This window comes from Pleurodeles waltl, chromosome 11, assembly GCF_031143425.1.
Source record: "Pleurodeles waltl isolate 20211129_DDA chromosome 11, aPleWal1.hap1.20221129, whole genome shotgun sequence".
Lineage (NCBI taxonomy): Eukaryota > Metazoa > Chordata > Amphibia > Caudata > Salamandridae > Pleurodeles > Pleurodeles waltl.
The window spans coordinates 944943213-944956037 of NC_090450.1; the positions used below are offsets into that span (position 1 = coordinate 944943213).

General features: G+C 43.5%; 1 protein-coding gene across 1 annotated transcript in view; it reads left to right on the forward strand.

Moving 5' to 3' along the window:
* RAB36 (RAB36, member RAS oncogene family) overlaps positions 1-12825 on the forward strand; it is a 73378-nt gene that overhangs the window by 47566 nt on the left and 12987 nt on the right. Inside the window, exon 9 of the mRNA XM_069215111.1 lies at positions 12565-12655. Coding sequence (XP_069071212.1) covers positions 12565-12655 — 91 coding nt within the window. The remainder of the gene's footprint in view (positions 1-12564; positions 12656-12825) is intronic.

Sequence of the window (12825 nt, forward strand, 5' to 3'; positions counted from 1 at the left end):
CCCTGAGTGGGACCTTTCATCTCCAGGGGAATATACGGAGGAGGCTGCTTCCTTTCATGCTGTGGTGAGGAAGGCAGCGAGCTTTTTGGACCTGCCTTTGCCGGTGGCAGAGGCAAAGCAGAATTTGCTGACAGAGGTATTGCATCCGGCCTCTGCTGCAGCTGAGCCTCTCTTGCCATTTAATGAGGCTTTGCTGGATCCGGTGTTGGAGGTGTGGAAGAAGCCGGTGTCTTCCTCGGCCGTTCATAGGGCTGTGGCCAGGAGGTATCGAGCTGCACCATCTGACCCTGGCTTTCTCTCTAGACACCCTACGCCGGAGAGCTTGGTGGTGCAAGCCTCCTGTTCCTCAAAGTCAGCGCCTGGTTCCTTCCCGACGGTGCCTGGAGACAGAGACTCCAAGAAACTGGATGCGCAGTCCAAGAAAATATTTTCGTCATGCAGTTTGGCGTTGAAGGCCACCAACGCAACGTGCATTCTGGGGAGGTACATCCATGCGCTGATGGATGATATTTCGTCTTCATTTACGGAGCTTCCCCAGGGTCTCTTGGATGTGGTCTCGGACGCCCAGGCTGCCGCGACCCAGATTATCCAGTCTGGGCTGGACACGACCGACTCGGTGGCCAGGGCGATGGGCACGGCTGTGGTGGCAAGAAGACAGGCCTGGCTCCGAAACTCAGGGTTCTCTGCGGATGTGCAGTCGACCCTGCTGGACCTCCCGTTTGATGGGGACAGACTGTTTGGAGCCAAGGCAGATTCAGCCTTGGAACGATTTAAGGAGAGCAGAGCCACAGCCAAATCGTTAGGACTGCAAGCTCCTTCTTCCTCTGCCTCTTCTAGAATTTTCAGGAGGTTTCGGGGATTTGGGCGTGGCTCTTATTCCTCTTCCTTTCGGGGGAGGTTCCAGCAACCCGCCTCTTCCCTCCCCTATAGGTCATTTAGAGGGAGGGGGAGGGGTGGGGTCCGTACCAGAGGAGCCTCTCAACAGCACTCTGCCTCTTCCTCGTCCTCTGGAGGGGTGCAGCAGGGGAAGCAGCCTTAGGCTTCCACCGTTTCCCACTCACTCCTCTCCTGTAGGGGGAAGATTACAGCATTTTCTCCACAAGTGGAAGTCTATCACAACGGACACTTGGGTTCTCGGCATTGTGGGAAAAGGCTACGCCCTTCCCTTTCGGGAGTTCCCGCCCCTCATCCCGCCCCGCCCATCTTATTGTTCAGAAGAACACCTCCTGTTGCTAGAACAGGAGGTTCAAGTCCTCCTTTCAAAGGGCGCGGTAGAGTTGGTCCCAGAGCAGGAAAAGGGTCGAGGTTGTTACTCAAGATACTTCCTGATTCCCAAAAAGGATGGTCAGTTGAGACCAATCCTGGATCTGAGGATCTTGAATTGGTTCCTCAAACAGGAAAAGTTCAAGATGCTGACCCTAGCACAGGTGCTTTTGGCGTTGAACAAGGAAGATTGGATGGTGTCTGTCGACTTGCAGGATGCTTACTTTCATATCCCGATACTCAAGTCGCACAGGAAGTATCTCCGGTTTGTGGTGGGGTCGCAGCACTATCAGTTTGCGGTCCTCCCGTTTGGTCTTACTTCAGCACCTCGAGTCTTCACAAAGGTGATGTCAGTGGTTGCGGCGGAGCTCAGAAGGAAGGGGATAGCAGTATTCCCTTACTTGGACGACTGGTTGATCAAAGCCAAGTCCCCGGAGCTTGTGTCGCATCATCTGCAGTCAACAACCCAGTTGTTGTTCGACCTGGGCTTTTCGGTGAACGTGCCCAAATCTCACCTGGAGCCCTCTCAGCGCCTCCTGTTCATAGGGGCAGTACTGGATACAACATTGAGTCGAGCCTTTCCTCCGCCTCAGCGGATTCAAGATATTCAGGAATTGGTTCCAATGTTTCGAAATGGAGCGGTAGTTCCAGTCCTCAAGGTCCTTCGTCTGCTCGGTCTGTTCGCCTCCTGCATTCTGTTGGTCACGCATGCTCACTGGCACATGAGGGCTCTTCAGTGGTGCCTCCGAAGGCAGTGGTCTCAACACAAGGGAGATTTAGAAGGTACTGTCAAGATCTCCAGAGATGCTGCTGTGGAATTGAAGTGGTGGATTGCGGGCAACAATCTTTCACAGGGAAAGCCGTTCGCGCAGTCGCCACCAGTGGCCACGGTAATAACGGATGCCTCCACCCTAGGATGGGGAGCTCATCTGGGGAATCTGGAGATCAAAGGTCTTTGGTCTCCAGAGGAACAGATGTTTCACATCAATCTGTTAGAGTTACGGGCTGTACGTCTGGCTCTCAAGGCCTTCCTCCCTTCCCTTCGTGGTCAGTCGGTACTGGTCCTGACGGACAATACTACCACGATGTGGTACATAAACAAACAGGGAGGAGTAGGGTCGTACCTTCTCTGCAGAGAAGCTCTTCGGCTATGGTCCTGGGCAAAGGACCATCAGATTTGCTTGGTGGCAAATCATCTGGCCGGGGTCTTGAATGTACGTGCGGACAGTCTCAGTCGCCAATTCTCGGCAGACCACGAGTGGCGTCTCCATCCAGATCAAGTCTGTTTAATCTTCCAGATGTGGGGGTTTCCTTGGATAGATCTGTTTGCCACTCGGGAGAACGCGCATTGCCCGTTATTCTGCAGCCTCCAGTATCCGATGCAGGGAGCGTTGGGGGACGCGTTTCAGATAACCTGGTGCGACCAGTTGCTTTACGCATTTCCCCCCATACCCTTGATTCCTCGAGTGTTGAGGAAAATTCGCCAAGACCGGGCCCAAGTCATCTTAATAGCTCCGGATTGGCCAAGGAGGGTATGGTACTCCGACCTTCTCCAACTCTCACTGTGCCCTCCGCTCCGTCTCCCTCTCAGGGCAGACCTCCTCTCGCAGTCGCAGGGGCAGGTTTTACACCCCAACCTCCAGAGTCTGCACCTACATGCTTGGAGATTGAACGGGGCAACCTGAGTTCCTTCTCTCTCCCGCCTGATGTAGTGGATGTTATCTTAGCGGCCAGGCGACACTCCACTAAATCTATCTACGCTAATAGGTGGTCTAAATTTGTTATGTGGTGTGGAGAGAGACAGATTGATCCCTTACATGCTCATCTGTCACATGTTTTGTCTTTTGCACTGTCTCTAGCGCAGAAAGGTTGTGCAGTAGCTACCATTAAGGGTTATTTGTCGGCCTTGTCAGCCTTCATTTGTCTTCCAGACCAACCATCGTTATTTAAATCCCCTATTGTTCTCAGATTCTTGAAAGGTCTTCTGAATCAATATCCTCCAAAACCATTCGTTATGCCTCAATGGGATTTGTCCTTGGTCCTGACTTTCCTTATGGGGTCCCCTTTTGAGCCTATGCATTCTTGCCCCTTAAGGTATTTGGTTATTAAAACAGTATTCCTGGTAGCTATAACATCTGCAAGGAGAGTGAGTGAGTTGCAGGCCTTATCGGTTAAACCCCCTTATATAACGTTTTATGGGGATAAGGTGGTGTTGAGGACCAAGGCTGCTTTCCTTCCGAAGGTTGTTTCACCCTTCCATTTGGCTCAGACAATCACTTTGTCCACGTTTTATCCTCCGCCTCATCCTTCAAAGGAGGAAGAAAGACTACATCGCCTGGACCCAAAAAGGGCGTTGAGCTTCTATATCGACAGAATGAAGGATATCAGGCTGGAGGATCAGCTGTTTGTCGGATACGTGGGCAAGAGGAGAGGAAAGGCAGTCCACAAGAGAACACTCTCCAGGTGGGTTGTTCTTTGCATTAAAATCTGTTACTCTTTGGCAAAGAAGGATCCGCCTGAGGGCATTAGAGCTCACTCCACCAGAGCTAAGTCGGCCTCTTCGGCCTTGGCCAGGGGTGTTCCTGTGGTCGACATCTGCAAGGCCGCAACTTGGTCGTCCCTTCACACTTTTGTGAAACATTACTGTTTGGACTCTGAGGTCAGAAGGGACGGTCATTTTGCACGGTCAGTGCTGCAGGATTTCTTGGTTTGACCATTTAGGCACCCACCGCCGGGCGTGGTACTGCTTTGGGACTCTATTCATCAGGTGAGGAATCCACAGGTAGTTGTATCCATCAGAAGAACGAGTTACTTACCTTCGGTAACGACTTTTCTGGTGGATACATTAGCTACCTGTGGATTCCTCACGGTCCCACCCGCCTCCCCGTTGCCTTTTTGGTCTCTCCAAGCAATCCTTGAGTGTGCTCCTTTTGGTCTTCAAAGTTGCAATGCATTTTGCATGTATGATATTTGTATATATGTGTATATTTATATATAAATCTATATATATATTGGGTATATACATGATTCGTATGTATAAATATATTTATTTGTTTAAAAAAAAAAAAAAAAAAAAAGAAGGTTATATTAAATCTACAGCTATTTTATTGCAATGTTGTGTGATTTACAATATTAAGAGATGTTGCTTTGCTCTTTCATTGCATTGGGTTATTATTATTCTCATCCACGTAAAAAATGTTGGTACTGTCATCGGCACGTCGGCGAGGACCTCTTATTGCCTGTATGACGTCAGACGGCGTCGCGTGGGCTAGAGTGACGTCCTCGTCGACGTGCAGAGACTAGTAAGAAGATTTCCGTCGAATGCTGGCGCCATGGGAGTATTCATCAGGTGAGGAATCCACAGGTAGCTAATGTATCCACCAGAAAAGTCGTTACCGAAGGTAAGTAACTCGTTCATTAAATCCACAGTTTGTGTGTAATACAGCCCTTCAATACCTTAAAACAGCATTGATTAACCTTTGAGGGGGGCTGCTTGATTCTGCGTGCCTTCAAGCCCATAGACAGTGCTCTATCTCTGGCTAAGGTTATGGTGAAAATAATCACAAAGGAGGTGTCCCTGTAACTGGAGAGATTGCACTTGTTGAGTACCAGTGGCATTTAGGTGTAGCAGAGCTACTACAACCACTTCATTGTGCATTAGGTAACAGCTTGTGATGACTGCTGACAAGTGATTCACTTCTGTGTAGATCATGTTCGATCTCGATTCAAGGCATTGATGTGAACCAGGAGGTTTTGTTGTACAGGCTTTAGGAAATAGTAGAGGTGTCCGCTGCTGCAATTTGTTAGTCTGGACCAGCGGTTCTTCACAGTTTGACTTCCATGGATCCTCACTGAATCACTAGTAGAGGCGGGGGATTTCTGCCTACACAATTTCTAGGATGCGAACCTCAAAACTTTTTTAAAAATACAGAAACAAGTATAAATTAAACAAATACGCAAATTATTATTTTTTTAAAATTCACAAACAAACATCGAAATTATCATTTTAATGGGAAGGTTGGAGCATTTCAGAATTTGCGTTCATTTCTAAAAGGCAAAGCTATACACACACACAGACACATACATACACACACACATAGCATAAAAGGACAGTGATTCATACAAATCTGCAAATCAGTGCATAGGAAATTAGGATAACAGGGTGTATCATCATACTGGTAGGCACTGAATGTTACAAGTGCTTGTCCTAGAGTAATACAGTTTCAGAATTTAAAGTGCATGCATTAATGAAACATTATTACTGCACAAAAGCAATGTTTTTAGAAAACTCAGAATAAAAAGGGATTGAGGGATAAAAAAATAAGATTCTACACCAATGCCTTGGCATACTGTTTGTTGCTGGTTACTGTGCTATATTAGAGGGATTGTAAGAAGTAAAACGATCTCTATGACAAAACCATTAACCCACTGGGCTATCTACATGAGATACAAATCTGTGATGTACATTTTAAACGTTGTCCTTTGCAGCAGGCATATTTACCCTCTTTGTTTGAGATGAGTCAAAACTTCCACTAGACAAAACTCAGACCCCTCCAGCAAGTACATCAATCACTACAGTTAACCTGACATTGTTATTATTGCCTGAAAATTGCAGGTCACACAAAGTACTTTGCAGCATGTGCCTTCAACCCCACATGGTATTTCAATGACAGCTTCCACTGAGCTTGGGAACCAGTGCGGAGACAGCGGTTGCACAACCCTAAAGCCACACTCGATCAACCGAATAATATAATTAAAAATATTTAATTTGTGTAGACCCCAGAGTAGGAGTACTGAACCCATAGGGGCCCACGGACCACAGAATAAGAATCGCTGGTCTGGATCTTTTCTCAACATAAATGCCTATTTGACATTATATATTACTTTTTAAAATAGAGCTATAAAGGTTCCCCCATTCTTAACAGTGTATTTTCATGCCTAGCCCCTGATGGCTATTAGAGGTGTCAGCATTCATGCCTATGCTGGTGAATGCCATCTTTTCTTCACTAGTAAAGATAATTTGTACGTGTTGAAGGCTGTTTGATATCCACATACATCCAATAAACTTTGGATGGATTATAACTGTCTGCTGTTAAATGGCAACAAGACTGACCAATGCTAGCTGGATCGAGAGTAGAATTAGCAAGGTTTCAGACCAAATATGTACCAGTGAGAATTGGGATGATTAATATTGCTCTCTGAAAAAAGGCTAAACACTTGGCATTTATTTGACCTGGGTCTTACAGTGGAATGCTAGGCACACCAGTGACCCAAAATTATGGCTTCTATTATCAGTATCCAAGCTAAACTAAAGACTTTTGTGCAAGAATAAGCAATGTCAACAATTGCAGGGCCATCCATAAAGGGCTCCTACATTGCCTATTATATTAGACTCATGGCGGGGGCCCCAAAGAAACTGTCAGGCTGTCTGTAAAAGAACCAAAACTTTGCGGTTAGAGTAGTATTAGGTATCAAAAGGACCCAACACTCATTGCTCTATCAGGCTAAGTGATGGGGCCTGGAGCCCTGTGCAACCTGAGCAGGCTTTCCTCACACCTTGCCCAGCCTCTTAAGTTAAAGGTCACATGCACTTAGAATAAGGTTTTTATTGGCTGTTGCATCTGCGTTTTGATTGACCCACCTCCCTTTGGGCCAGGGTTTCTGTTGGACCTAGGGCTTGGGCTCTGATTGGTTGATAGGGCTTGGTTTCTGGTTGGATCCAGGGCTAGGGTTCCTAGTGGCTCAAGGGCATAGGGATTGGGTTCTGATTAGTTCATAGGACTAGGGCTGTGATTGGTTTATATTGCTAAAACTCCCATTAAACCTAGTGTCTAGGGGATCCAGCCCAGGTAGCAGATTAAAGGTGTTGCCTGTGTGGGCCTGTTAGGGTCTGGAATGGGCCCAAGGCCAGAAACTCTGCATCTCTACAATATGGGCAATAAGCAACAGCTCACTTACAAAATCTTCATCCATTTATACCTCTAAAGTCGACCTTATTAAATACACACCCCTCATATACAATCAGTGGGTGAATTCAACTACTATTAAATCTGCTCATCAGCCATCTAACGCTTACAAAACAAAAATACCCACAGCACCAACACCACACAACCTATCCCAATCAGTACTGAACATCATTAACCACAACCCAAATAACTTACAAACACAATGTAACTTGCCAAAAGGGAACGAAAAATCAAGGGAAGGTGCGATCATACCTAAGGCTTCTAGTTTTCAGTTTTACTGATTTTTACTGGTTAATACAGAAAGAAAACAAACTATTTCATGTCTGTATTTATTTTTAAAAGTGAAAAAATACAGAAAGTCGCTTCTTTTGAGCGACTCTTCCTGTTGAGCTTCACGGATTCCCGACCAACTGCTAAGCAAATAGAAACCATGGGGATTTAAAAACAGGATGAGATTCCCTTATATACAGGCATGTGTTAAGATATATTTGTAAATAATGCTGATATGTACCTGCTGTATAGTGTTTTATTATATTTTTCTCCTTAATTTTCTAAAATGTTAAAGGCGTATGACTTCATATTTATCAGGTAAATAAATGTGGAAATATACCACTTTACAATCCATTTATCCTCAAAACATAAAATTAATATAGATAAGTACCAACAAAACAGCTAAAAAATAAATATGGCTAAATACAGATGGAAATGTTCAAAAAAACAAATATCATGAAATTGGGAGCCCTAATCATACCTTCCCACTTCAACTTTCTACATTCTACACAAATCAGCAAACAACCCAGCAGTTACACCATAATTATCCAAGACAAAAAGCCATCACACACAAATATGTCTCAAAATTATCATTTCTCTAACCAAACAACCCCCCTTCTGCCTCCACCAAAAGCTGCAAGCAGAGTACACCCCCAAACTAGCTCCTGCAAAATGCTCTCTGCCCCTCTAGCTCTACTAATGCTACAGAACATGAAGAAAAAAGAAACAAAAAAAGTAAATGCCTACTCCTCACGCAAGATCCATGAACAAAAATCTCTTTAACATCTTTATTATACTATCAGATACAACACCAGACCTCACCTTCATTACAGAAATAAGAAGTATTGCTCAGTGAAGATTCTGCACCCACATGCCACAAAGCCATCCCTCCTGAGTTTCTCATCATAAATATAAATCGTATTGGCAAAACTAGAGGAAGCCTGGCTGTCAACCATAAAAGAAAACTACAAATATCATCATCATCATCAAACAGACTTTATTCGGCTTTCAACTGGCCATAAAAGTATCAAGTAATAACACGTTTAGTAATAAATAAATATATATAAAAGAAGTAAGTAGTAAGAGGAGGGGAAGTAATAAAACACATTCTAAATTCATTCAATACAGGTATATAAACCCCTAATAGATTTACACCAATACCAAATCAAGTATCCTTACAGTTTTTTTTGTTTTTTTTTCCCTTTGTGTTTTCCATAAGGTAAAAAATTCCAAGCAGTCCAATGAAATTAGTCCAGAACTCCCATAGCCTTCCTTACAGTCAGTACTGAGCATAAAAAGTTTGCTAAAATTCCACACATTTCAATTGAGGGTAAAAGCTGTAAGCTAAAATACGCATCACGGCACCGACGCATATTAATCGACCTTAAAAAAGGCAGTAAAAGCCGTTTTCTTTGTGAGTTATAAAATTTGCAGAAAAGGACCACATGCATTGTGGATTGGGGGGCCTTCGCATCACAAGGACAAACTCTTAAAATTATACTCCAATCATTCATGGTCGGAAAAGTTACTAACCGATGGAAGATATCTAAACGGAGTCTTGTAAGAACAAATCGATGTCGAGGGTTTGCCACGCTTACTAGGTAAGGCTGGATGGCGTCCGTAGACAAAATTAGTTGATTAGACATTACGGTGGATTTTTTTGATTCCTCTTCCCATTTCTGTTCTTCCAAATGCTTCAATGACAAGGCCCTCAGTTCTCTCCTGGTTATTTTTTCCAGTGATTGTGGATTTAAGTAATAATCTTTGCAACCCATTTTTAAAAAAAAAGTCATGATGTAGCTCAGCCAGGGAACTCTGAGCGAGTGTGTTAGCCTTGTGCAGTCAGACAAAATGGCCTTGTTTAGTCCAGTATGCTCAGTGGTCCACACCTTGTGCCATAATAATAATGGCTAGATTTTTATCAGATCAATTACATAGTGGACCCCAAGTTCTGCGTGACTAATGTATGATGATGTACTATTTGGTATCATTAACAAGTGTCTAAGGAAATCGTTTTCCACTGTCTGAATCGCATTGCAGTTAGTATACCCCCAAATACATGCTCCGTAAGTGGCCGCCAGGATATACTTGGCCTTGTAGAACTTTACCATATTTGTCTGGGTAATCCCCCCTATCTTTTTAGAGAAGATCTTCAAGGCCGCCGTTGTTTTAATAAGCTGATCTTTTTTTATTTTCACACAGTGTGCCCAAGTGGCCTGTTTGTCAAACATTATGCCCAGATATGAAAAGGTAGGGGCTATCTTCACCTTATCCTCGTGAATAGTAATATTATAGGACTTACTCAGTTTCCTGCCACAGTTCATTATAAAGGTTTTTGAGCGGTTGACTGTGAGTCCCAGGTCTGTCATGTAATTTATGCAAGTGGTTAAAAGTTTCTGGAGGGCTAGCGGTGTCCTGGCCATGAGAACTGCATCATCTGCATAAAGAAGTGTGGGAACGGGGCGATTACCTATTTGTGGAAGGCCTTTGCATTTACCTGTCAGTTCTCTTTCTAAATTATTTATGTATAGTGAGAATAGAAGTGGAGCAAGAACGCAACCTTGACGCACCCCTCTGTATATTCCAAAGGACCTGGTACATTCCCCTCTCATCCGGTACCTTACTCTTGCTCTACACCCTGTATACAAATCCCTTATAAAATAAACTATTGTTGGTTCGAACTACAAATATCAATAAATAAAACCCTTAGCATGGATGGCTGGGAATTCCAGATGATAAGATGTCACCCCACTCCAACTATAACTTACTCCTTCCTCTTAATATATGGACTGCCATGCAGCAATGTCAGTTTTAAAGATATCTTACTGAGTACTGTAACTAATACCCATCTGGACCACCCAAACCTATACATTCTTCAAGATCACAACATATGGATTGACAAGAAGTATCTAACTACAACACAGCTATCACAACAGCCCTGAAGCCTTCAACCTACAACAAGTCATTTCTGGCCCACCTCACTGTGTAGGACACACTCTAGATGTCACATTTGCACCGTTATTTCTTGCCACAGTTTCAGACAAGCCCTCCCATGAGCTGGAGTAACCACAAGATCATCACTGTCAGGATCAATACACCTATCAATGACAAAACTTGGAAGACACCAAAAACCAACAACAAAAAATGCATTTACAGACAATGGAAAAAACTAGACATCGAGCAACTCAACACCCATCTTGAAAGTATCACAATAAACATATAGCCGAAAGACATACACACCTTCTACAATTGGATCTTCATTGCATTGAACAGATACCAAGGAAAACTCATTCAGGGTTAAACACAAAATAAACACCACATGGGTTACTACCACCATAAAAAGACTGAAAACACAACTCAACCTAATACAACAGAAATTGGTAAATTTAGGAGAATAAACAGAACCACAGAAAGGCCTAAAGAACTTCAAGCCCCTCCATTAACATCAAGAGAAATTAAAAACCTAGGAGTAACCATGCATTCAGACATACCTTTGATACTGTATGTTAACAGTGTCACCAGCAAACTGTTTTCGATGTGTAGGTAAGCTAAGAAGAGCAGGCCTACGGTTCACAGTGGCGATGTTTAGTTATGTAGTTGTACATACAATAGTTATGCCCCACATGAATACTAAAACCATAATATGCAGCGGTCAGCTGCAAATTATAACATATGCCTCTTAAATTCACATGACATCTGCTATGAGGGTTGTCCATCATGACCACTGTACAGCCAAAAAAACAGACATCACCAAATTAACAGGCACAGAATAAGTGAAGAGTTCTGTCACACATTGGTGGACAATTCAGAGGACTTTAATATCGTCCACCACTGCAGGTCCCAAATATCTATACAATATGACTTGCCTCTTTACATTTCACAAAGGCATTAAGCTATCAGAGGATAATAAAAATGCCCACCCTAACAGATCTCTCCACTTCATCCTCTCTCCAGCTATGCCAGCTCAGGACTAAAACTATACACAGAATCTTAGATTGGACAACTGAGTGAAATAACCAGCTAAATATAGACAATATCATAAGAAATACCCTAAATTGGACCTGCAGAGCTGTTTAAAGTTACCAGCATTCTGAAAACCATAAACCTGCGTGGCTGTGTTTCACACTTCATCATCCACCACACTGCTATGCGTTGCGTCCCATAACACAATTACCACACCTAGATGGTCATCTCGTACAACATGGAAACACTTCCCACATAGAATCAAAACATCATCCTTTCAACCCTACACATTGTAGCATCCTACCCATGTAGACAAACGTTTCAGCGACCCACATAGGGATAGTAAGTGCTATATAATTGCTGCCATACTATACAATACAATACACTCTTTGGAAGCTTAATGTGCTCCCTACTGCAGCCAAAGTTGAGTTTAAATATCTCACTTTTATTCACAAAACCATACACTTTACTACTCTGGGTGGAGCCATTTCTCTGATATCAGCTAGGTGAATGTTTATATCTGCTTCCCCTTCTTTTTTCAAAAGTAATAAAAAGTTTGTTTCATGGCAAAATCTGTTAGCTGGATGCCTGTGTCTCTTAGTTAATGCACTTGCTTGTCAAACTTCAAAAAAGTAGAACACCTTTCTGTTTTAGATTAGCTGAATGGGTAGGAGTATTTGATATGTTGTTGATGACGTGGCAAGTATGGCAGATGTTGATGGCTTGATTGTCTGTAATAGTGAGTATCAGGAGTCCAAAAACACCAACCAGAATCATTTAGAAAGAAATGGTCTCATTCTGAAGTGTTCCAGAGCTATAAAGAGCATGGAAGAAGTAGAGGGGTATGCCAGTGCTAAGAAGGATATGGTGAAAGGGAAGAGAATTTGCAGAAGATCAGGGTAGCTGGAACAATTCCTGGGGCTGTGGAGAAGGTTGGAGAAGCCATCTATGTATTATGGTTGCATTAAATGCAGACTATGTTGTGCTTTTGGTCGAAGTGTTTATGCCCAAAGGCTGTTATTCTGTGCCAAGGAGTGAGTGCTGTTGTGGGCTGTATTTTCAAGGTTTCACTCTCATTGCTTTTCCCTTTGCCTTTTGTTAGTCAGTAGCTGAATGCGAGCAGACTGAGCTGGACGCTATCAGATTGGCCAATGAGATGCAGGCTGAATACTGGTCTGTTTCTGCGAAAACAGGTGAGTTTGAGAAGCGATAGTGAAGTGAACTATGATGCTATGTCCATGAATTTGCTATACACTGGGCAAGGTGACATTGATAACACTGGCCAATTGGAAGATCTCTTACCTTGACAAGTTGACGCGAAACTAGAACTAAACCCAGGGAAGCACCTTTGCTTGGTTTGGTT